Raw genomic sequence first — 24,035 nt, 5'->3', positions numbered from 1 at the left:
GTTAAAAAAAAGTATTGGTATGGGGAGGGGAAAAAAGCAAGACTAGGGATTCTTAGAAATGTGATTGAGAGGAATATATTACAAGTATGGAAGAAGGATATAATATTTTGTGCAATGGAAAACAAAGTGGCCAAATTGACTGTACTATAGAGTGTATGTTGAGAAATAACTCATACTGAACCTGGAAAGGTAGGTCAGAACCCAATTGTGCAGGAATTTAAATGTCAGAGTGGTGTTTGTATTTCATCCTAGATATTATGAGGCACTGCAAAAGTTTATTTAAATGGTCAGGCATGCTATAGGAGTATTAATCTGGCAATTATTTGAAGGATGGATTGGAGAGGGGAATCAAGGTGGCAAGTAGTCACTGAGGCTACAGTCAAGTGGTAAGAAATGCCTGAACCCTTAAGGTAATAGAGGTAAAATTAGGAAGACTCTTCAGCTGTTTGACTATGGGGGTAGTGGTGAGAGAAGTTAGAGAATGAAATGAGAAGAATCAAGGATTCGAAGTTGGATGGCTGGTGTTTTCAGTTACAAAATCTGGAAGTTGAGTGGGTTAAGCAGAAAAAGATGAGTTATTTTGGTCAAGTTGAACATGAGATCCTGATGAGACTTACTAATAAAGATGAACAAATGGCTGGTGTGGCTCTGTGTGGGTTTGCAGATCAAGAGAGTTCTTGAACAGCAATCTTAGAGCCACAACTACAGTCATTTACATATAAGTGATAACTGATGGCTTGGTACTGGATAAGGTACCAGGAAATATGGTATAGGAGGAGGAAGAGAATAAGGCCCAGGAAAGAGCCCTGAATTATACCTATTGTAAGAGGAGAGATGAAAAATCTAGGAAAGAGGGGAAAGCAGCAGCAGATAGACAAGTAGGATAACTAGGAGGGAAAAGTGTAACAAAAAATAAGGGAAGAAAAATTATTCTAAGGAAGAATCAAATGTTGCAAGGATAATGCCTTTCGATTTAGTAGTTGAGCCATTGGTACCTTGAAGAGGACAGTTTTAATTGTCCTTGAAGCCAAGTTGCAAGGGGCTGAGAAATGTGTGGAAGGTGAAGATAATCAGCGTGGGCTCCCGGTTTTGGTAGCAGTTTGACTGTGAAAAGACAATGGCCTTTAGGGGTGGGATCCAGTGAACATTTTTAAAGATGGGATCAAGACGAGGGACTGAAGAGAGGAAATGAATTCTTGGCAGGGTGAAAAGGGAACGGAATTGACGGGGTCAAGTCTAAGAAGAGATGATTAAAAAAATAATTAGAGAAACTGGATGGTAAACATTGGGGCAGGAAAGGGGAGGTGAATGTCTCTCTCTTCCTTTACCCCTCCCCCTCCCTAACTGTTCTTCCCTTCCCCTCACCCTCTTTTCCTCTCCCTTCCGTCATACTCGCGAGAAGCTACTTCCGCTTCCTCAGCGGCCGGAAGTCGCGTGTCGGTCTGTATCCACTCCGCGTTCCCCATCATCTCCCAACAGCCTTAGGGGCAGGAGGAAACTGTCATAACCGGAAGTCTTTCGGGGGCGGGGCGGAACCGCGAAGCCTGAGCCTTAGGTCGCTAGTTATTTCGCCATGGCTGCGTTAGGTGGGGGCGTTCGGGAGCACGAGGAGCCGGTACTATTCCGCAGGGGTACCGGACAGGTAAGGGAGTCCCTGGGAACCTCGACACCTCGGTTTGAGTAAGGCTGAGAGGCGCTGGCCTACGCCCCAGGCACCAACCTCCGCCTCCGAGGGACCGACATGCTCCATATTTTCTCCTCATCTCGCGTCGAACCCGCGGTTGTCTAGGGAGATGGACGAGCCCCAGATCCGGCCGCCGTGACTAAGCCGGGTATTCCCGGCGAGTAGCTGGTCTCTCCCGGGCTACCCTCCGGGGAGCGTGTGCACGCACGCCAAGGCGGAGAGAGGCCCCCGAGGATTGTCTACCCTTTGCTGCGGTCAAAGTGATCTTCCCAAAGGACGGGTCTGACGGCGTCACTACCAGGACCATCCATAACTCTCTCTACCTGCCTTCCCAGGCTCCCTACGTTCTTATATCCCCTATAAATGACGTTCATTGGCCTCCTGCCTTTTCTTCGAACTCTAGTTGTCCTCGAACTTCTCTTCTCGGCTCTTGGTATCACTAATCTGTAATCTTATTCACCTCCGCCTCCTCGCTTCCTTCAAGACTTAGCCGAAATCCCCCTTTCTGCAAGAGGCACAACCCCTTTCCAGCTCCCAAATCCTTCTCTGTGAAGCGACCACACACACACACACACAGAGTATATATCTTGTGTGCACCTAGTTGTTTTTCGTTTCTGCCCTTGAGAATCTGAGCTCCTTGAGAGTTGGTATCTTGTTTTTGCCTTTCTTTGTATCCTCCAGCACTTAACCTTACAGTTTCAGGCATGTAGTAGCTTAATAAATGCTCGTGGAATGCAAGGGCAGGAGAGGAGCAGCCTCAGAAAGTTCATTGGCACCAGCTCATTGGCTCAGACTGGCATCTTAGCTTGGATAAGATTCTTAATCTCAGTTCTGTTAACTTTCAAATGAACGGAAAATTGGAAGAGATGATAGTTTCAAAGCCTCTGTCCAGCCAGAAATCTTATGATCTTAGCTACCTAATACTTATGAATCTCTTAACCACATTGAATTGGTAATTAATTGTATGTGATTGTTTTGTGCTGGAGGCAAGTTCCTGAAAAAATTAAGTTTTTCCTTTTTTTATGGTTTAGAGCTAGAGGGAACCTTAGGGATCATGTAATGTCTTCCCACTGAAACTCCCTCCCCATCTCCATTATTACAGGTGAAGAAAAAGAAGTGACTTCCCCAAGGTCATACAGGTGGCAAGTAGCAGAGTCCTATAACTCCGCATCTTCCCTTTGCTCTCTTAAAACTTTATTCCATTAACTATTTCTTTTCCCTTGCACATTTAGCCACTCTTCCTGCTTGTTCCCTTCCAACTACAAAAAATGTTCAAGTTTCACTTGTCTGAAAGACAAATATCTTCTCTTGACCTTACTGCTTCTTTAAACTATCATCCTATTTTTACCCTAATGCTTACCCTGGAAATTTCCTCATCATTCATTTCATCTTCAGTTCCTTGGATTTGAGTTTCTGCTGCTACTAAACCGAGGAAACTTAATTTCTCCAAGATTCACAATTGCTTTCTTACTACCAAATGCAATGGCCTTATAATATTTCTTAACTTTCTTAAATCTCTACACTATTCAATTCTGTAGATCATCTTATTCTTGATTTTCTTGGCCTCCCTTGGTTTTGGTAACCTTTCAGTCTTTGTTCTGGCCCTCCCACCCCACCAAGTTTTTATTAAGTCTTTATAAGTATTCTTTGTTCTTTATCTTCTAAGAAGGTTCTTTAAATTTCTTTATACTCTTTCATTTAAATTCAGCAAGCATTTATTAAATATGTACTAGCTGCCTAGCCTCCATGCTAGTCCCTGGGAGTACAAAGACAAAAATAAAATAACTCTCACCCTTGTGTTTACATTCTTCTGGGAGGAAATAACATGTACTAAGATAAGTAAATACCAAATAAATACATAGAGTACAGCTGGACCATCGTCTTTAAATACCTGGAGCTATCCTCTCAATGCAGCCTAAGATCACATGAGCTTTTTGGCTGACAAATGACACAATTGACTAAAATTAAGCTTTCAAGTTTTACACCAGCAGTTCCATATCTTTTTCACACATACTGCTTTCTAGCCATACCTCCTGTCTTATATTTATGAAGTTTCATTTTTGTTTTTTAGCTCAAATATAAGGCTTTGCATTTGTCCTTATAATTCCTCTTGATTTGGCTTTTCAGAATATTTCTCAATTTAGATTCTGTTATCTGATATGTGAGTCTGACCTGGAGTCATTTGAAAATTATCATGTACTATACATCCTATTCTCTAAAACATTGAAAAAATGTCAACTACAAACTCAATCACAGATCTTTAGGATGCTCTTCTGGAAACCTTCCAGTTTGATTTTGAACCACTTAAAACTACACTGAGTTATTCAACAAGTTCTGAATCTAATTATATTTGATAAATACCCACAGTATTTGTATGAAAGGCTTTGTAGAATGATTTGCTCTGCCTTTTGGCTTCTATCAAGCCCCAGCTTAAGTCCTGGCTTTTAGAGTTTCCCAAACTCTTAATTCTAGTACCTTCCCTTCTGTTACTTATTTCCTCTTTAATCATATTTAGCTTTATTATAGATATTGATTTGCATGTTGTCTTCCCCATTTGACTATTTGCTACTCAAAGGCAGAAGCTGTCTTTTGCCCTGAATCGTTTCTTCAAACAGTGCCTGGCACATAGTAGGCACTTATTAATATTTATTGACTAACTTTACTAAAAATCAGGATTTCTTCACATGAGCATTGTACAACTAGGTGGCTCAGTAGTGAAAACACCAGACTTGGAGTCAGAAAGACCAACTTCAAATTCTTCCTGCTTCAGAAACTTATCAGCAATGTTACCATGTGCAAAATCACTTAACCTCTCTCAGCCTCAGTCTCTTCCTCTATAAAATGGGACTAATTATAATAGCACTAGAGTCCCTGTGAGGATCAAATGAGATAATATAATGGAAATTCTTTAGCAGCTTTAAAGCATCATATAAATGGGAGCTTCAGCTCCCATTTTAATATTCATTGTTTACTTTTCCCCTATTTCTATTGAATTAGATACACCCTGTTATTTCAGGCATGGGTCTCATCTTTTCTGTTACTTTACTAAGCACATTATTTTACCTAGGAAACCAGATTCAAATATTGGGATCATTTACCTCAGTAACAAACATTTATGGAAATGGAGAAGAATACAAAACTTAGGTCATGGAGCTCCTTGTGTATTCTCTTGCTGGCACTCTCATCCAACCCTATTTAATTCTTCTTATTAAGATCTCTCAAAAAAATCTCTTTCCCTTTCCACTCTCACTATAACTACTCTGGTTCAAGTCATCATCCTTTAGCTGATCTTTCTATATCCATTATCATCTCCTGTGCTTTGGCATTGAATGTAAACAGTTTAAAAGTTTGACAAGGAAAGGAATACAGGATAACATGAAATATCTTGATCAGTGGAGTTTTTAAGGATAGGGGAGAGCTGAGTATGTATGTAGCAATCAATCAGAAAGATTTTTTTTTAACCTATACTTTTCTGTCTTAGAATTGATACTAAATATCAGTTTCAAGGCAGAAGATCAGTAAGTGCTAGGTAATTTCGGTTAAATGGCTTGCCCACAGTCACACAGCTAGGAAGTATCTGAGGTCAGATTTTGAACCCAAGACCCACCTGTCTCTTTGTCCACTAAGCCACCTAGCTGCCCTAGCAAAGATATATTAAGAGCTTAATATGTGCCATAGAATCCCTCCCCCCCCCCAAAAAAAAAAAAAAGGCAAAGCCTGCCTTTAAGAAGTTTACAGAAAGGAAGAAATCAGTAGATTGCAAGAGGTTGAAGATGAGAAATGGGAAATGATTGCTAGAACCAGGTAGTAAGGATCAATTTAAGATCGTAATTAGAGGGATTATTAACCTTAGCAAGAAGGACTACCTCATCTTTGAGACAAGAGTCCTGGTAGAAAAAAAAGGAAACATGGTAGAGAGATTTGAGAATATGGAGGACTAGCAATAAAACAGAAAGCCCTAGCTTATTTTGTGAAGATTTTCACAAAAGATCATCTCTACCTAAGTAGAAGGCTGGTTCATTTGTTTGGAAAACAGGGATGTGGAATTGAGAAAGTTTGAGACTGACTAATAGCCACTGTTCAGAGTTCAATAAGACAAAAGGATGAAATAGTGAAGGCCCTTGAAAAATTTTAATGCCTTTTGTTTTTATATCATCTACATTTCCTTCTTCCTCTCTTTAAGAGAAGGAGAAACAAGGTTCAGCAAAACTAACATATCAGAATAAAGTAAAAAAAAGTTACATGTACCTTTCCACCCTTAAAAGTACTCTACCTCTATAAATAAGTGGGGAGGGGTGGTATCCAATCACATCTTTTCTTTGGGACCCTTGGTTTTGTAGTGCACCTAATTTAATTAGTTTTTCTGGTACTTTTTTTTTTTTTTTAACTTTCTCTGGTAGCTTAGAAGTAGGACTAGAGAAAATGTTTATTGGAGTAGCCCAAGATAAGGATGAACATGTTAATACCAGCAGGAGAGCTAAAATGGGTGATGGATTCAAGGTTGGGTGATGCTTTTTATTGAACTGATTAACTTTGGAGTTAAGACTAAAGAACAAAGGGGAGATCAGAATGGGACTGATTGGAAAAATGAAAAATGGGGAAGAATAAAGGAACCAAATATTTTGGTGGAGACAAATAGGTTTGGGAAGTTGGAAAAGTGGAAGACAGCTAAATGGCTCAGTGGATAGAGAGCCAGGCCTAGAGGTGGGAGGTCCTGGGTTCCCATGTGGCAATAGATACTTCCTAGTTGTGTGACTATGATGGGCAAGTCACTTAACCTCCATTACCTAGCCCTTAATGCTCTTCTGCCTTGGAACTGATACTTGGTATCCATTCTAAGACAGAAAATTAGCATTTTTTTTTAAGAGGGATGGAAGGGCAGAAATTTAATGGCTCAGAACTAAGTCATTTCCAAAACCATTCCACTATGTTCATATACTGCATTACTTATATGCAGCTTCTCTCTTTCCAACTAGCTCCCCTTTATATATGTCTTTCTGTATGAATATGTAATTTCCTTTAGGGCAGGAACTATGTTTCTTCCTTGGATTTATATCTCCATCACTTAGCTCTATGACTGGCATATAATAAACAATAAGTGCTTTTTCCTTCATTCTTTGGGTGCCTGTTAACTGGAGGAAAACTATAATTAGAACCTACAGCTATAAGCTCCCATGAAAAGAGGAAAACTTGAAGTTGCTGGTTATGGGGATATACCTTGGAAAATTCACCTCTGTATGATGGGACATCATTTACTTAGTTTTAAACTAGTTTTAAATCAAATTTCAATTTTATTCAGCAATTTTGGTATTTCTTATTTATTTTTCATTTCTGATTTTGAAGATAATATTATAATTCATGTTTTTGTAATTTTTACTTTCTTCCCCCCTCAGAGCGATGATTCTGACATATGGGATGATACAGCATTAATAAAAGCATATGACAAAGCTGTGGCTTCATTTAAGGTATTAATGTATTTTATTTTCTTATTTACCATTGAATGTGTGTTTGTCCATTTAAGTGAAAATCTTTAAAGTTGGTATACATGCCACCCCCACCCTAATCCTTCCTTAAAATAATGGGGAAAAAAGTATGTCAAGATTAAGCATCTATATTCATCTACTTCTATCAAGGAATGAGTTTCATCATCTCTTCTCCTGAATCTCATGATTCTAGGCCTGACACTCTCCCCATTGTACCACTTATCTGCCTCCTGCTCAGCTTCTGTTTAAGACTCATTGTTGTTCTTTTCCCCTTTGGAAGCAGAAAAATTATTGTGGCTCCTAAATTTGGGGGCTCAATTCAAAGCATGTTTGTTGAACCCTGTGGGTTTTTTTGTTTGTTTGTGTTTTTTTTTTTTAAACCCTTCCATCTTGGAGTCAATACTGTGTATTGGCTCCAAGGCAGAAGAGTGGTAAGGGTAGGCAATGGGGGTTAAGTAACTTATCCAGGGTCACACAGCTGGGAAGGGTCTGAGACCAGATTTGAACCTAGGACCTCCCATCTCTAGGCCTGGCTCTCAATCCACTGAACTACCCAGCTGCCCCCTGTTTGTTTGTTTGTTTGTTTTTTAAACCCTTACCTTCTGTTGTGGAGTCAATACTGTGTATTGGCTCCAAGGCAGAAGAGTGGTAAGGGCTAGGCAATGGGGGAGGGGGGGGGGGTCAAGTGACTTGCCCAGGGTCACACAGCTGGGAAGTGTCTGAGGCCAGATTTGAACCTAAGACCTCCCATCTCTAGGCCTGGCTCTCAATCCACTGAGTCACCCAGCTGCCCCCTTGAACCCTGTTTTAATCTATCAGTAAAAGGTAATTAAATTAAATCAGGTACTTAAACCTATAATTCTTTTATAAATGCATTTCCTTCTTAGAGTTTTTATCTTGCCTTAAGTTTTAGCTCAGCATCTGCCTCCTTGAAGCCTTTCCTGACCCTTCTTATTTTTAGTGTGTATGTGCTCACTTATACTCTTCTTTCTCCTCATCCCCACCCCTTAATGTCTGGTCCCCCTGTGCCCACCCCCATTCTCTGTTACCTGTTCTATAACCCAGCCCAGCATACTGTATACTTCAATAGAAAATTAGCTACCTAAGAAGAACATTTTTCATCTTCTTAAGCCCAGCCCCAAGTCGGTATAGACCCTTTATTCATGTTTGTTAGGTAGAATTTTATTTTATTTTATTTTTTTAATTTTATTGAATTGATTAATTAAGAAAAATTTTCCATGGTTACATGATTCATGTTCTTCTCCCCCCCCCCCCCCCGCAGCTTTCAAGTAATTCCACTGAGTTTTACATGTGTCATTGATCAAGACCTATTTCCATATTATTAATATTTGCATTAGGGTGATTGCTTAGAGTCTACATCCCCAATTATGTCCCCATCGACCCATGTGATCAAGCAGTTCTTCTGTGTTTCTGCTCCCACAGTTCTTTCTCTGGATGTGGATAAGCGTTCTTTCTCATAAGTCCCTCAGAATTGTCCTGGGTCATTGCATTGCTGCTAGTAGAGAAGTCTATTACATTTGATTGTGCCACAGTGTATCCATCTCTGTGTATAAGGTTCTTCTGGTTCTGCTCCTTTCACTCTGCATCAGTTCCTGGAGGTCATTCCAGTTCCCATGGAATTCCTCCAGTTCATCATTCCTTTGAGCACAATAGTATTCCATCACCAACAGATATCACAATTTGTTCAGCCATTCCCCAATTGAAGGGCATCCCCTCATTTTCCAATTTTTTACCACCACAAAGAGCACAGCTATAAATATTTTTGTAGAAGTCTTTTTCCTTATGATCTCTTTGGGGTATAAACCCAGCTGGATCAAAGGGCAGGTAGTCTTTTAAAGCCCTTTGGGCATAGTTTGTTAGGTGGAATTTTAGACTATTATTAGTCTGTAAAATATTGTTCTGTTTTGTCACACTGTGGTATAAGACTCATAACTTGGGTTAGCAAAAAGGGGGGGTCCAGTTTGAATTAATAAAATTTGAATTAGTAAATTTTGAAAAGAAATATTCTTTCAAATACAGACAAGTACAAGATCTACACTAGCAAAACTGTTATTAAGAAGAGAGCTTTCAAGGATCTTTTTTGACTTGGAGGCTAATTTTTTTTAATTGATATATTTTTGACACAGCATGTGACGAGCTGGAAAGTAGGAGAAATTTTTATATGTTAAAATACTTAGATATTTCCTGATACTACTACAATTCTTTACAATCACAAAAAGTGATGCTGTGTTTTATTTTTCATATGGAGGCTGTGTTCACATTTTGAATATTAAAAGTTTTTAAATAGTCTAAAAATAATTATTTATAAATGTTCTCCCAAGTCATTCCTAATACCCCTCTGTTCCCTGTCTGCAAACTTAACTGCAGAAATGAGGTGGGGGAAGGAGAGGGTAGAGTCTGTTCTTTATTATCACTGGTTACCCTAACAAAAAGAATTCATGAACTGCTAGTCATTCTAGTAATTAGCTGCTTTTTATTTAGCTAAGCTAATCTTCAGAAAGCAAAAGCAGATTGTTACCCAGAAAGGACTCGAAGTCATAATACTTTAGCTGAGCCTGCCTGAGCTTGCACTCCATTATCCTAACCTATGAAGGCACAGTCATCCTCAGACCTGGGACTTGAGTGAAGAATTAGTGCCATTTTCCAGTATAAATATAAGGAGCTAAAGAGAAAAGAGAGAAAGTTTTAATAGAAAAGGTGTCCTTAGAGGTAAGACTCAAATAAAGAAAGAATTTCAGCAGGTAGAGGTGAGATGGTGAGACAGAACAGACAGAGTTAATGACGTGAGCCATGACCCATGAAGGGAGAGAGAGTGTGTATGGATATGTGTATATACATGTACATATACTCACATGCACATACACATATGGAATGGTAGGAGATAAGGCTGGAAAGATAAGCTAGGTCAGTGATGGTGAACCTTTTAGAGACCAAGTGCCCAAACCACTTTCCTCAAATTGTATGTGAGCCACCACTTCCCCAGCCTTACCCCAGACAGGGGAGGGAGGAAGCAGTCTCATTGGCTGCTGGGCAGAGGGGCAGGTAGTGTGAGAAATGTCCTCAGGCACAGTGAAGAGGGGGAGGGGAGCAGCCCTTTCCAGCACACATGCCATAGATTTACCAGTACAGAGCTAGGTCATAAAGAATTGGGACTTTTTTGACAGACAGAAATCATAGGAAGTCTTTCAATAAAGAAATAAAGTCTAGGAAAGGAGGAAAAAGAAAGATGTCAGGAGAAATAGGATAGAGTAGTGACAGCACAACCAGGGAAACAGGGTAGTTAGCAATGCAAAGTAGTTGTAGCATTTAATTAGATTTGTGGAACCAAAGTAGATTTAAGTAAAAGTCTATAGATGTGTTAAATAGGATCATTGATTTAAAAGCCTTAAAGACCTTAAATGGGGTACCTCTTTGGATTCTCATTTTACAACTCACATAGTAGAGGCCCAGAAAGAGAAAATAAATCCTTCCACTGTCATTCCAGTGGTATCCTTTACACTAAACCACACTGCTTGCCTTCAAAAATTAACAGTTAATTTTGCCTTTCAGTGAGAAAGGATATGTACAAATCAGGATGGGGGGGGGCATCCCCAAGAAGCTTTACCTATAAAGCTTCATAACTTAACCCTGCACTAAGATTTATGGAACACCCCGTATATATGTTTTAACATATCCACCTTGAACTTAATAGTATCCTTTTTTTGGACTTATTTTTACCCTTAAGACATTCCATGATTCCTTTTTAACCTGTTTCCTAGATTTTTAGAGAATTGGAGCTAGAAGACATGTTATAGATCCTCTAATTCAACTCCCTGAGGCCTAGAAAATGGTCACATAACTTGCTCAGTGACGCAATCAGGATCTTTCAGGCTGTTTGAAAGAACAGTTCTAGTAGAGTGGAAGGGAAAGAACATGATTATAGTGGGTTTATTAGTGAGTATAAAGAAGTAGAAGCTTTCTGCTTTGGGGTATGGCTTAGTATCCCATTTGTAAGCACTGAGTATTGACTATGTGTTTATGAATAAGTAGCTTGTATGTTTATTTTGACAGAATGCTTTAAAGAATGGTGAAATTTCTGAAACTTCAGACAAACAAAAAAGTACTGGACCAAAAAGAAAAAATATTAAGAACAGAAACAAGAAAAAACCTAACCCAACCTCATTGAAGCAGGTATTTATTTTTCTTTATTTTATCTCAGTAACAAATTTACACATAAGTTTTCTAAGGTTACATGATTCATGTTGTTTGTCTCTCCCAGAGTTGACAAGCAATTCCACTGGGTTATACATATTTATAACTTTAAGGGGGAAAAGGGGATTTTATGGGTTCAATATATTAAAAGATGGTCACCAGAGGATTGAACTATTATCAATCCTCAATTAAGAATAATCTCAAGTCAAAATTGACTTTTATGGAAGTTTATTTACAATTAAGAAGAGAGAGGAAATGAGGAAATAAGAATCTAACCTACTAGGTAATTTACTATGATCCTCTAATTAATCCAAGTAGATCTAATTAACCCTCAGCGGAGAGTTAGGCGAATGGAGCAAACTTCATTCACAGAGTCTACTAAAAGAAGTTTCTGAAGAGAAGTTCAGGAAGATTCAGTCTTTAAACTCACTGTGTGGAATTCAAAAGAAGATATTTAAAGTAGTCTCACCAAGTCTCTCAACACTCCTTCATAGACCCGAAGAGCTCCTTCATCAGCCATACTCTTCACCAGAAGCTGCCAGCTGACTGAAGACCTTCTCCTTTTAAAGGGGTCACTTATGCATCACTTCCTGTGCGTCCCTCCTAATTTGCATGTCCAATCACAATAGCCGCTTCTCATAGTACTGCTTAGGGGGCAGTCAGTTGATTCTGATTCATCACCCACTCACACATGGGTTACGGATCTCCCAGAATTAGAGGTGTTCTCACCTTTGGTGATTAAATCTAAAGATGGGTAGTGTAGACTTAATCTAATTATCACATAACTCAAAACCTATTTCCATATTTTCATTTTTGTAATAGAGTAATCTTTTAAAAACCAAAAACCCAAATCATATCCCCTTATAAACAATTGGTAAATCATGTTTTCTTCTGGATTTCTACTCCCACAGTTCTTTCTCTAGATATAGATGGCATTCTTTCTCATAAGTCCCTCAGAATTGTCCTGGATCATTGTATTGCCAATCACATTTGATCATCCCACAGTGTTTCAGTTCCTGTATATAATGTTCTCCTTGTTCGGCTCATTTTACTCTGCATCAGTTCATGGAGGTCTTTCCAGTTTGTATAGAAATCAAGCGGTTCATCATTCCTTATAGCACAGTAATATTCCATCACCATCATTTGTTCAGCCATTCCCCAATCGAGGGACATCCCCTTATTGTGAAATTTACTTTTCAAATTCAACTTTAGGAAACAAAATTTTGGATTATATTCATTACTCTTTTTTAAAACTATAAGAGACTAATTATTTTGATGCCTGATCACATTAGACAAATATAGGATAGATTTATATGTAATATGTAAACATAAAGAGTTTTAAAAGTGTTGATTTGTTGCAGTGGAAAGTTGGTGATGCTTGTTGTGCAGTTTGGTCTGAAGATGGCAACCTGTATCCAGCTACTATTGCATCAACAGATCAGAAGAGAGGCACGTGTGTTGTAGTTTACACTGGCTATGGAAATAAAGAAGAGCAGAATCTTTCAGATCTTCTTCTTCCAAATAGTGAAGGAGTTCATGAGGAGGAAACTATTCATGAAGTAAGATCACAAATATATTTGTATATAATTGTCTTAGAGATGGAGTATTGAATTAAAGAATAAAACTTCTATGTCTTTTGAAATCATCTTTTGGTAAATTCAAGTGATTGAGCTATACAGAAAGTTTTGGGAGTAATTAGAACAATATGAATGAACATTTTTAAATGTCAAAGAGGTGGTATTTTGATATGAATATAGACTGTATTCCTAAAATGAAATCTATTTAGAAGGGCAGAAAAAAGATGAACATATATACTGAAAAAATAAAACCAATTAAGCCATTCTGCATTTAGGTCAAGTAAAGTATTTAAATCTGTATTGCATTTTTTAAAGCTACAATTATCTTAAACTATTCTTTACATAGAGGTACAATTAATTAAGTTGCCAGCTTGTTGACACAAGATGGTGGCATTAACATTTTATGACCTTTACATGTAACTGGCAGTTTATCTATATCTTGTATAAAACTTTTTTTCCCCCCAGAATGAAAATGAAAGTCAAAGTCAGTATTCAACAGATGAAAGTGAAAAATCTTCCAGATCGCCTGGAAACAAACAGAATCGTATCAAATCCAAAGCTGGTCATTGGAACTCTTATTTCCCTCCTCCACCACCACTTCCCCTTCCAGTACCAGGGCTGGGCAAGGTAAACACTGCTGACTGGGAGGGACTAGGCTGTATATGAGGCAACAAAACATTTGATTTAGATCTGTCTAGAATTTTTCTTTGAAATTCAGTCATATGTTATTTGAATATGAGTTGGTCTTCTTATACCTGCTGAATGGCCCAGGTGTGAAATTATTGAGCTCAGAGAATAAAAAAGAAAGATTGAACAGTATTATATCCGAGGAGAACTAAGAAAGATGAGTTAATGAAGACCATTTAAGAATTATCTAGCCTAATGTTATGCCTGGCAGGATGACTTTGTTTATTCTTCCCCTGAAGGCTGTGGACAAATAGCATCCCCATCCCTAAGGGTTGTTGTGAAGCTCAAATGAGCTGTTTAAAGTGTTTTGTAAACTGTAACAAGCTGTATAAAAGTGAGCTGCTATTATTTTAAAGCAACAGATCCACTGAAGTAGTTAAGCAGTGTACATTAATATTAGTCATTTTGGCAGAGGTCAACACGATCTAGTGAATTGTTCTTTTCTTTAGATGAGAAACTTAATATTTGTCATTTTAGCCAGAAGACTTTTATGAAAGAAAAAATGATTTTATTAGATCACTAAAGTTTTTGTTTTGCCTGTTACCAATCTAGCCAATATTACTTTAGGAATGACTTTACATATTGAGTGCCTAATGTTTGTTGATAGACTGACAGATTTCTTATTGGGAGTTCCTTATATCAGTGAAATCATAAGATCATTTAGGAAAAAAAAAAACAAAATCAAGCTTGCACTTATTTCTTATGAAGGTTGATCATAAAAAAATAACATTGTCAGCCTTCATAGGCTTGAAAATTTTTTTTTATTAGACAAATCAAGGGTTAAAATTACTCATCTTGTATTCATTTGAAATTCATCCTGATGATATACATAGTCATTTCTTCTGGATGATAATGACTATTAAAACTTTCAGTGGAGACATGTTAGTATTAGGCACACATTGAGTCTATAATTATCAAAAAATTCAGAAAGTAATCTTGGAAGAAAAATCAAGATTGATCGACTTTTTTTGAAAATTTAAATTTAAACAAAGCCTTACTTCTTGTTGTAATAGCTCAAGGATAGAAGGGCAGGGGCTGGGCCAAACAGGGTTAAGTGACTTGCTCAGGGTCACACATCTAGGAAGTATCCAAGAACAGATTTGAACCCAGGTCCTCCTGACTCTGTGGCTTGGTGCTTTTTCTCTTGACCCACTAGCTGCCCTGATCAACTGATCATTTCAATTCAATAATTACATCTAATTGGTGAGGTGAGATTGTATGAAAATTATAATCCAGTAGTTAAAGTAAAAGGTTAGCGTATTTATAATATTTGGTAGATATGTGAAAACAAAATGGCTTACAACTATCTTTTTTTCAACCTTTTAATTTCTTTTACTTTTGAATTTACCTGCCTCTTCTGAAGTATTTGCATGAATAGGAAGCTGGGTAAATGAGTGGCTTTGAGCCCAGGTTACTGCTATCGAGGAACAAATGTCATTTTAGAATTAGGTCACTATGTGGCACTGGGCCTGGAGTTAATTAATATTTGTATACAGCCTTATTAACTGTGTGTCCTTGGGCACAAGTCATACTGGCTTGATTTCCTCATCTGAAAAATGGGGATAATAATAGTTCCAAAGTTATAGTGAAGATGACATGAGATAATTGAAGTGCTTTGCAAACATCAAATAACTAAATTCAAGTTATTGTTGTTTTAAGTATAAATTATAGGCAGTGTTATTTCATATTATTTTCAGCCCTTTTTGTTTTAGGACCATTAGGCCTTTGTTGATCACTTTTCTTTTTGAAATACTTTATTACAGCCTGGACTGAAATTCAGTGGCCCACCACCCTTTCTCACAGGCTGGCCCCCTCCATTTCCTTCAGGACCACCAGTAAGTACTGATTTCACATTAATATGAGCTCCATTTAGGAGTCTTTTCCTGAAAATATAGGGTTTCCTGGATTAATTCATTAAGGTTAGTTAAAATTGTTATTTGATTTACTGTTCTGGGGCCAGCTTCAACTTGGAACCACGTCCTTGGTCTGCATACCCACCTTAGTTCCTTCATGTTGTCCCAAGATCTCAAATGCATTTGCATTTTAATGTCCATGAACCCTAAAGGAATTAATTTCTAAATGGTGAGATATCAGAGACAGACCAATAGACATTAAGACATTGTTTCTCATGTTATAATGTGCATATAGAACCCTCTACTCACAAGGCTAGTCCTGTGATATATCTGTGCTTGGAAGAGAATTTATTTTTACTTAGGGAAAAAATATTCAAGATTCTGTTTGGAATAATTCATCCATATTCATTCATCCTTAGATCATTTGTAGTAGTTCATCCACAAAATGCTGGTGGCTTTAAAAGCACAATGTTTAGGAAATCATTCTATTGGGGGCAGCTGAGTGGCTGAGTAGATTTAGAGACAGGCCTCAGACACTTCCCAGCTGTGTGATCCTGGGCAAGTCATTTAACTCCCATTGCCTACCCTTACCACTCTTCTGACTTGGAACCAATACACTATATTGATTCTAAGTTGGAAGGTAAAGGTTTTTAAAAAAGAAATCATTTTATTTCGCCTTTGTTCTTTCCTTACTAAGAAATAACATTGTTCATTTTATACTATATTGTGGGCTTGATTCTTTCCTAAATACTATGAGTTGTTCTTTATTTTATGTAAAAGGTTGTATGCAGTAGTAGAGGAGGGTTATCATTATGTTTTTTTGTAAATAGACTGCCATCTGTCTTTTTTGCTTATTGTCTCTAATAGTAACTATTTTGCCATTTGCAGTTGATTCCTCCACCACCTCCCATGTCTCCCGATTCTCCTGAAGATGCTGATGCTTTGGGAAGTATGTTAATAGCCTGGTACATGAGTGGCTATCATACTGGTTACTATCTGGTAGGTGTTAAATGTGCTCCTTTCCTTGAATGTTTTTCCTCTGGGCATATGCTTTCTCTCTTTTATGCAGTTACAAAGAAATTTGAGTTATTCTGTGTTGTGGTATCCTTTTATTTATTTATATATTTGTTAGTTTTGAAGGCCTTACCTTCTTTCTTAGAATCTTTACTGTGTATTAGTTCCAAGGCAGAAGAGCAGTAAGGGCTAGGCAGTAGGGGTTAAGTGACTTGCCCAGGGTCACACAGCTAGGAAGTGTCTGAGGCCATATTTAAATTCCCCTTTTCTTTTCCAGAGTTCCTCTTAAATTTTATGTAGCAGCCTATGTATACCAGTCTTTTAACTTGCCCTTACCCTTTGAAGAACCATGTTTAATTCTTTGTGGATTCTTATATTCTTTCCTTTGTTGCAAACTGCATGTGACCTGAGGACCAAGACTGGCCTGACACCTGTTTTGGTGTGGTCCCCAAACTAAAAATGAATTTTAATTCCTTTTTTTTACTTCTAGGGCTGTATAAAAATGGGTTTATTTTTTACCTTATAAACTATAGAAAAACAGGTAGGGAACTTAATTTGGCCCTCAGGCTATATATAGTTTGATGTTCCCTAATCCAGCATACATTTCTATATATATTGCCTCAGCCACCCATGGAACAAAAAATTAAAATAGCTCTCAGTCTTTTCCAGCCTCTTTGTGCTTCTTCAGTTACCAATGAGACAGTAGCAAGGAAATGGGCAGAGGGCACCAAGAGTCATGCAATTTTTTTGGTTATAAATAAACTTTAATTTGACTTTTGGTACTCTTATCAGATTTTTGTCCAGGGATCAATGAATGGACTTTATAGAACTGAATCACAATAATCTTCCGGTTCTACCCCTACATTAGTTTATATCAGTGATGGCAAACCTTTTAGAGATGGAGTGCCTGGCCCTGTGCCACCCCCCACACACACCTCACTGAGTGCTGGGCTCACCCCCAGATCGTGTGCTGGGCCTCTCCCCCACACCAAGTGTCAGGGGGTGCTCTGCCCCCCTCCCCTCTTATCCCACACTGGAAGAAGAAAGTGCTCCCATTGGGCAGAGGGACAGGGGCAGCTCCGCTTGAGTCTCTCTGCCTTTCTATTAATGAACAAGGCCGGGGGGACGGGTGGGTGTTCTTCATCATTGATCTATATAATTTTATGCATCTTTCCAAGTTTCTCTGAATTCCCCATTCATCATTTTGTAGAATTCTTTAATCTGCTGTTACATGTTTATTTGTTTAGATGTTTCCCAATTAACATACACCAACTTTTATATTTTTATTTTTATTTTTTTTTTTTACTACCACAAAAGATACTATTATAAATATTTTGGTATATGTGGTACCATTCATTCAGTCTAACTTCCTTGGGGTTTATCTAGCAGTAGGATCTTTGATACTTTAATCTTTTGTTTGTATACTTCAAAATGAAAATACAGAATGGTTAGACCAATTTATAACTCTACCTACAGTGTATTAGTAAGTTCCTGACCTCCTGCAACCCCTTTAGTATTTCCTTTATCATCTCTTCCAATTTGCTGGATGGCTCATAGGGTTTTTAAAAGCAAAATTGGGATTATGGCTTATGAAAGTTAGAAAGGTATGAAAATTCTTTTGGAATTGGGATGGGCATGGTCAATAATCTCTTGGTACAAAGCAACAATCCTAAAACTTACAGTATTATTAGAGTTGCCTGGGACAGAGAAGTTTGTAACTTTTTCAGGATCAAACCATAAAGAGTTGTTGAGTTCAACTTGTATCCAAGGCTCCCCCCATCACCTGTTCCACACTATTATTACAAAATGTCTGGCTTAGGGGTCAGGTCAAATATGTTTGCCGACTTTTATTCAGAGTGGGTTATTTTGGTTTGGGTCAAAGCATTTGATTTTATTTCATAATTAAAAAGTCAGAACCCAGCAGTTTTTTTTATCTGTTTCTGGTCTTATTCTTAGCTGTTACACCACTAAATCAGGATACAGCAGAATCTCTGCTTTGTTGCTTGTCCTATCAGTAGGGTTATCCCATACACTGGCCATTAACCACATATTTATAACCCATGGCTATATGAATAGCTCCAGAGAAACCAAAAAGCAGATTGGTTGGGGTGTACTTTAGCACTTTCTGATGCTGAATTTCCAGGTAAAAAAGGACTTTTCCTGCACTCCTTTCTCCATAGCCCTTTCCCCATTTATTGCAACTAGGATAAATTAATTTATTTAGCATTTGATAAGTGCTTCCTTTGTTCACGTCATCTGAGCATAAGGCTCTCAGAAATCAAGAAAGTATATGGTTCAGATCTATCTTTAAAAAGCTGACAGTTGAATTGGGAAATGACTAGAAAACAAATTAGTATCCAAATATTAGGATAGGTAAAGATAAATATTTTGAATTGATCACAGATTTAACAATTATATGGAGTATGGAGCGAATATATATTCCCTTTTAAATATTCTTGTCTCCTTTCTGCAGGGCTTAAAACAACATCAAAAAGAAGGAAGGCATCAGCACTTCAATTGAGTAAGTTTGCCACTGCTACAATAGCTGTCATTCTCACTTTTCTTAAATATACCTATTTTTGTTTCTACTGAAATAAAATTTGGAAAAATCAGATATTTTCCTATGCCTTTTCAGAATGGGAGATGCATCTTAGTGAAAAAGGTGAACCTAACACAAGGTGACAGAGACAAACATTAAGAATGTGAGAAGGCCTACCTTGATCCCTTGTTTATTTGGCATGTATTCATTTGGGTGTATATCCAAGTAAAAAGGAAAAAAACAAAATAAAATATATTTTTAAAAATGAAAAATCATATTAGAAAAAAGGAAATGCACATAGTAGATTGTGTGGTCCTTTAAATACTAGTGATTTTCATACATTGGATAGGCATGGGGATCAATTTCATTCATCAAGACTGAGGAGCAGAGAACAAAGTGGGATTATCAGTTTTTATCTTCCTCCCCATGCTGTTTCTGAGAAAAAAAATTCAATTATTCATTTAAATGAACTTGATGTTCATTATTAGTGTTTACACCCCTGCAGACCTTGTTTCATATCTAGATTCATTACAGAAAGGCTTAGGAATCAGCTTTGTTTGGTTTTATTCATAAAGACTAGGAATGAGATTTCTGATCATGTTTTCATTAAAATATACTATCCACACAAAATACGTTTCATGGAGTTCATTATAATGGAATTTCATTTCTAATTAATGTGGATACAGCATGGTTAGTTGCTTTCTTCTATCAAATTTCTTGCCTTCTCAAAGAGGGGGAAAGGGAAGAAGGAAGATAATTTGGTTTTCAAAATTTTAAGAAAATAAATGTTGATGAATGTTTCTATGCATATTTGGAAATATATATATATATATATGTATATATATATATATATATATATATATATATATATATATATTAAACCCTTACCTTCCATCTCAGAATCAATTCTGGGTATTTGTTCTAAGGCAAAAGAGTGGTAAGGGCTAGGTAGGCAGTGGGGGTTAAGTGACTTGCTCAGGGTCACACAGCTGGGAAATGGTCTGAGGCCAGATTTGAACCCAGGACCTCCCATCTCTGGACCTGGCTCTCAATCCACTGAGCCACCCAGCTGCCCCCTATATATTTTTTTAAATCAGAGAGTTGCCATAAGCAGTGGCAACAAGAGACAACATGGTATATATATATATAGTGAGGACAGTAACTTGGTAGTACTGGTCCAGGCTCTGCTAATTAATGTGGATGTGATGTTTACCAAATTACTTCATTTCCCTATCTTTTATTGTCCTTTGAAAAGTGAGTTAGTAGCTAGATGATTGATTGATAATGCTAATAATTTGAATCTTTTTTAAAAACCTTTATCTCATTTGACTGAATGAATGGAATATAATTTTTTATTATCTTTTTAACTTTTATTGTTATTGTATAAATTGTTCTACTGGTTCTGCTCACTTAATCTTTTCATCATTGGTTCATACAAGTCTTCCCAGATTATTCTAAAATGATCCCTTCCATCATCTCTTTTTTTTTCCCTTTTTTTTTTTTTGTCATGCAATTCCAATATTGGTCATTGTGGTAAGAGCAAAGTCCGACATCATCAAAACTCCAAAATAAAACCAAAGATACTGATGTGGAAGATGACTCCAATGGTTCTTTCTCTGGAGGTGGATAACATTCTCCATCATAAACCTTTCAGTTTGTCCCAGGTCATTACATTGCTGAGAGTAGCCAAGTTTCCCCAGATGATCATTGTACAATATTGCTGTAATTGTGTACAATATTCTCTAAGTTCTGCTTATTTTGCTCTACATCAGTTCCTGCAGATCTGAAGTTATGTGTTGAAATAAATTTTGATGATTGTTTTGTTAGATTTTAGGATTCAGGTTTTTCTCCCTACCTCCCTTCCCCCCCCTACCCCCCCAGGTGGTAAATAGTCTAATATAGGTGATATCAGTGCTTTCATCCAATACATATTTCCATATTGCTCATGCCATGACAAAAAAGACACATCACATATACAATAAAAAACTCATGAAGTAAATAAAGTGGAAGAGTATGCCTTGAGATGAAATTAGACTTGTATAGAATATCTTAATGTATTACAAAGAAAGATAGAAGCAAAAGTATTCAGGCTCGTTCTGGAGTTTACAATGAATCAGCAGATTGTGGGTAATACCTACAGATATTGGTTTCCTCCAGGCAAGACACATCGAATATAAAGATATTAAGAAAACTGTTGCTATATTTTGTGAGCCCTACTTGCACCCTGAAATCAAAGCTAAATGGGAAGAACCTGTTGAAACTATAATACTAATCTTATAAAATTATATTTGGAATCATAAAATGTTCCAAAACTAATACGTAATTTGCCTAACAAAAACATACACAATAGAGCCTACCTCCATAATGCACCTATAGAAAGATTAATATTCCAGTGTCAAAAACCTATAAAAGATACACCTCTGGAATAATTAGGCATTACTTTATCAAGCAATAGAAAAGCCTGATAGCAGGTAGAGATCATTAGAGTTGTTAGATATAATTGAAAGTGGCTTATTTCTGAATGGAGCCCTTGAAACAGCTTACCAGTCAGAGGAATCAAAAAGCCCAACCTCTTTATGAACTCTGCCAAAATTTGTGTCAGCAGAAAATCCTCAAATACCTTTTGATGCATATATCATACACATACATATCCAAATAAGCAATAGGGAGAATTTTTTTAAAAAAGATAAAATTGACAGTTTTGATTATATGAAATTTTGAGTTTTTACACAAAAATTTTGAGTTTTGTTTTTTTTTTCCAAAAAACAAAAATACACACACACACACACACACACACACACACACACACACACACACACACGTCACTTAACCCCAAATGCCTGGCCTTTACTGCCCTTCTCTTAGGATTGATACTATAGAGATAGGGATTATTTGTTATTTTTTTTAAAAATACTATACCTAAGATTAAAAGGGAAACAAGTTTGTTTGAGGGAAGTGGGTGTTCATAGCTAGTTTACCTGATTAGATTTAATTTCCAAGATAAATAAGGAACTGATCAAATTTGTAAAGTTTAAAGCTATTCTCCAACTGATAAATGAGCAAAAGATAATGAATAGGCAATTCTCAAGGGAAGAAAGCCAAGCTATCTACAGCATATGGAAAAAAGTTACCTAAATCAATAATTAGAAGAAAAAAATCAAAGTAACTCCAAAGTTCCAACTCAAAACCATCAGATTGGCAAAACTGACATGGAAATAAAAGAGGGGCTTTAAAAAATGGGCACATTGAGGCACACTTGGTGGATCTATGAATCGTTCTAGCGTTATAATTTGTTACTGTGTCCCCAGAGCTACTAAACTATGTAGGTACTTTTGCCCAAAGATCCCATTACTAGGCTTACACCCCAAGGTGATCAAAGAAATGACCTCTGTATAAAAATATTTATAGCAGTTCTTTTCTTAGTGGCAAAGAACTGGAGACAAAGGGGGTGGGTGCATATCAAATGAAGAATGGCTTAATAATACTTATGTGCTATAATGAAAAGAGATAGTTTCAAAATAAGCAGAGTGATGGGAACCAGGAGAACAATTTGTGCAATTAGCAACAACACTGTAAAGAAAAAAAAAAGTTGAACCATGATTCCAAAAGATAAATGATACACAAATGAACCCACCTCGTGAATGAGAAGACCTGGACTCAGAATTGGACACATTTTTGGACGCAGTCAGCATGAGAATTTATTTTGCTTGATTAAGCATATTTTTTACAAGTATTTTCTCCTCCTAGGGACAGAGGAAGGTGGGGGAGAGGGAAGAAATAAATATCTATTAATTGAAAGTTACAATGTTTAATACTTAAAAGATAACTCAGATACAGAAAGGCCTTTTATCTACCTGTACATTGTTTATTAAACATTAAATATAAATAAGAGCAAGTTAACAACTTGATTTGGGACTCTGTATTTGAACCCTATTGAAAAAGATGAAAGAAACAAGATGACAGAAATAAAAATTGCTGATACTTTTTTTTTCTGGAGTTTCTTACTCCATTGAATAGTCTTCCTTTTTAATATCAGATGATTTTTATAGTTGTTACTTCATAAGTTATAAATCTAGTAGGATGATTCTACTGTCTTTTAAAAAATATCCTTTGATATTCTTTCTTGTTTCTTTGAAGTGTATTAATTTCACTGTCCATATACAAAGGAAAATAATAGATTTAAATTACTATGTTAATATAAAGAGCATTATGAGCTTTCGATTTATATTTGTCTTTATTTGTGGCTTTTATTTGTCCCACTAAAATTGTATTAAGAAAATGGGCTTTCATTAAAAAAAATTTGATTGCATGTTGTCTTTTCTTTCTATTAAATTCAGGTACAAATCTCTCCCAAGGAGAGTGGCATTTTATCCTGTCCTGGTTGCGAAGAACAAAGTTGATTTTTTTTTTTTCCCACCCCTTCAAGAAGACTTGACTGGAGAGTGCAGTCCATTGTATAACTGTTGAATATGTTCTTATGTACACAGGTTTTTAATTAATCAGCAAAATATATTTAGAAAAAGGGATGTTTGCATAGTTGAATAAAACTGGGAATGTGAAAGTCACGAATGTTGAAAACTTGGTCATTTTTATTATTGATGTCAATAAAATTTTACTTTTAAAATTTTTGATTTTTAAAAAAAATAGCACTATATTTGCTTTAATTTTTTTTTTATGCCCTTACCTTCTGTCATGGAATCAATCATAAGTATTGGTTCCAAGGCGGAAGAGTGGTAAGGGCTAGGCAGTTGAGGAAAATGACTTGCCAGGATCACACAGCCAGGTCTAAGGCCAAATTTTAACCCAGGACCTCATGTGTCTAGTACTAGCTATCTGCTGAGCTACCTAGCTGCCCCCTTTGCTTCAATTTGATGCCCACATTTTTACTAAAATTTGTATTTAGATTATGAAAGTTAAAGTGTTTTCTGACCAAACATTCTTTTGGAATGATTTTAACTTCTAAATACTTTATAAAATATTTTAGAT

The 24,035-nt window shown here is 36.8% G+C and overlaps 1 protein-coding gene across 1 annotated transcript; it reads left to right on the top strand.

Annotated features, from left to right (window-relative positions):
- The first annotated feature begins 1,534 nt into the window (after nt 1-1,534).
- Nucleotides 1,535-23,614, top strand: LOC123236592 (survival motor neuron protein-like). Its single transcript, XM_044662985.1, has 9 exons — nt 1,535-1,642; nt 7,078-7,149; nt 11,239-11,358; nt 12,741-12,938; nt 13,422-13,583; nt 15,407-15,478; nt 16,385-16,495; nt 18,984-19,031; nt 23,387-23,614. Exons 1-8 carry the CDS (start codon nt 1,574-1,576, stop codon nt 19,029-19,031), a joined length of 852 nt encoding a protein of 283 aa, XP_044518920.1. The 5' UTR covers nt 1,535-1,573; the 3' UTR covers nt 23,387-23,614.
- Nucleotides 23,615-24,035: the final 421 nt, after the last annotated feature.

The sequence above is a fragment of the Gracilinanus agilis genome, chromosome 1 (assembly GCF_016433145.1).
Source record: "Gracilinanus agilis isolate LMUSP501 chromosome 1, AgileGrace, whole genome shotgun sequence".
In the NCBI taxonomy this organism is placed as follows: Eukaryota; Metazoa; Chordata; class Mammalia; order Didelphimorphia; family Didelphidae; genus Gracilinanus; species Gracilinanus agilis.
This window is presented reverse-complemented; position numbering and strand designations above follow the sequence as displayed.

What these genes read in the sequence shown, in the direction of transcription:
- LOC123236592 (XM_044662985.1), top strand. Translation starts at nt 1,574, where the DNA reads ATGGCTGCGTTAGGTGGGGGCGTTCGGGAGCACGAGGAGCCGGTACTA. An exon ending in TCCGCAGGGGTACCGGACAG is followed by an intron (nt 1,643 to 7,077) that starts GTAAGGGAGTCC and finishes TTCCCCCCTCAG; the next exon opens with AGCGATGATTCTGACATATG. An exon ending in AAGCTGTGGCTTCATTTAAG is followed by an intron (nt 7,150 to 11,238) that starts GTATTAATGTAT and finishes TTATTTTGACAG; the next exon opens with AATGCTTTAAAGAATGGTGA.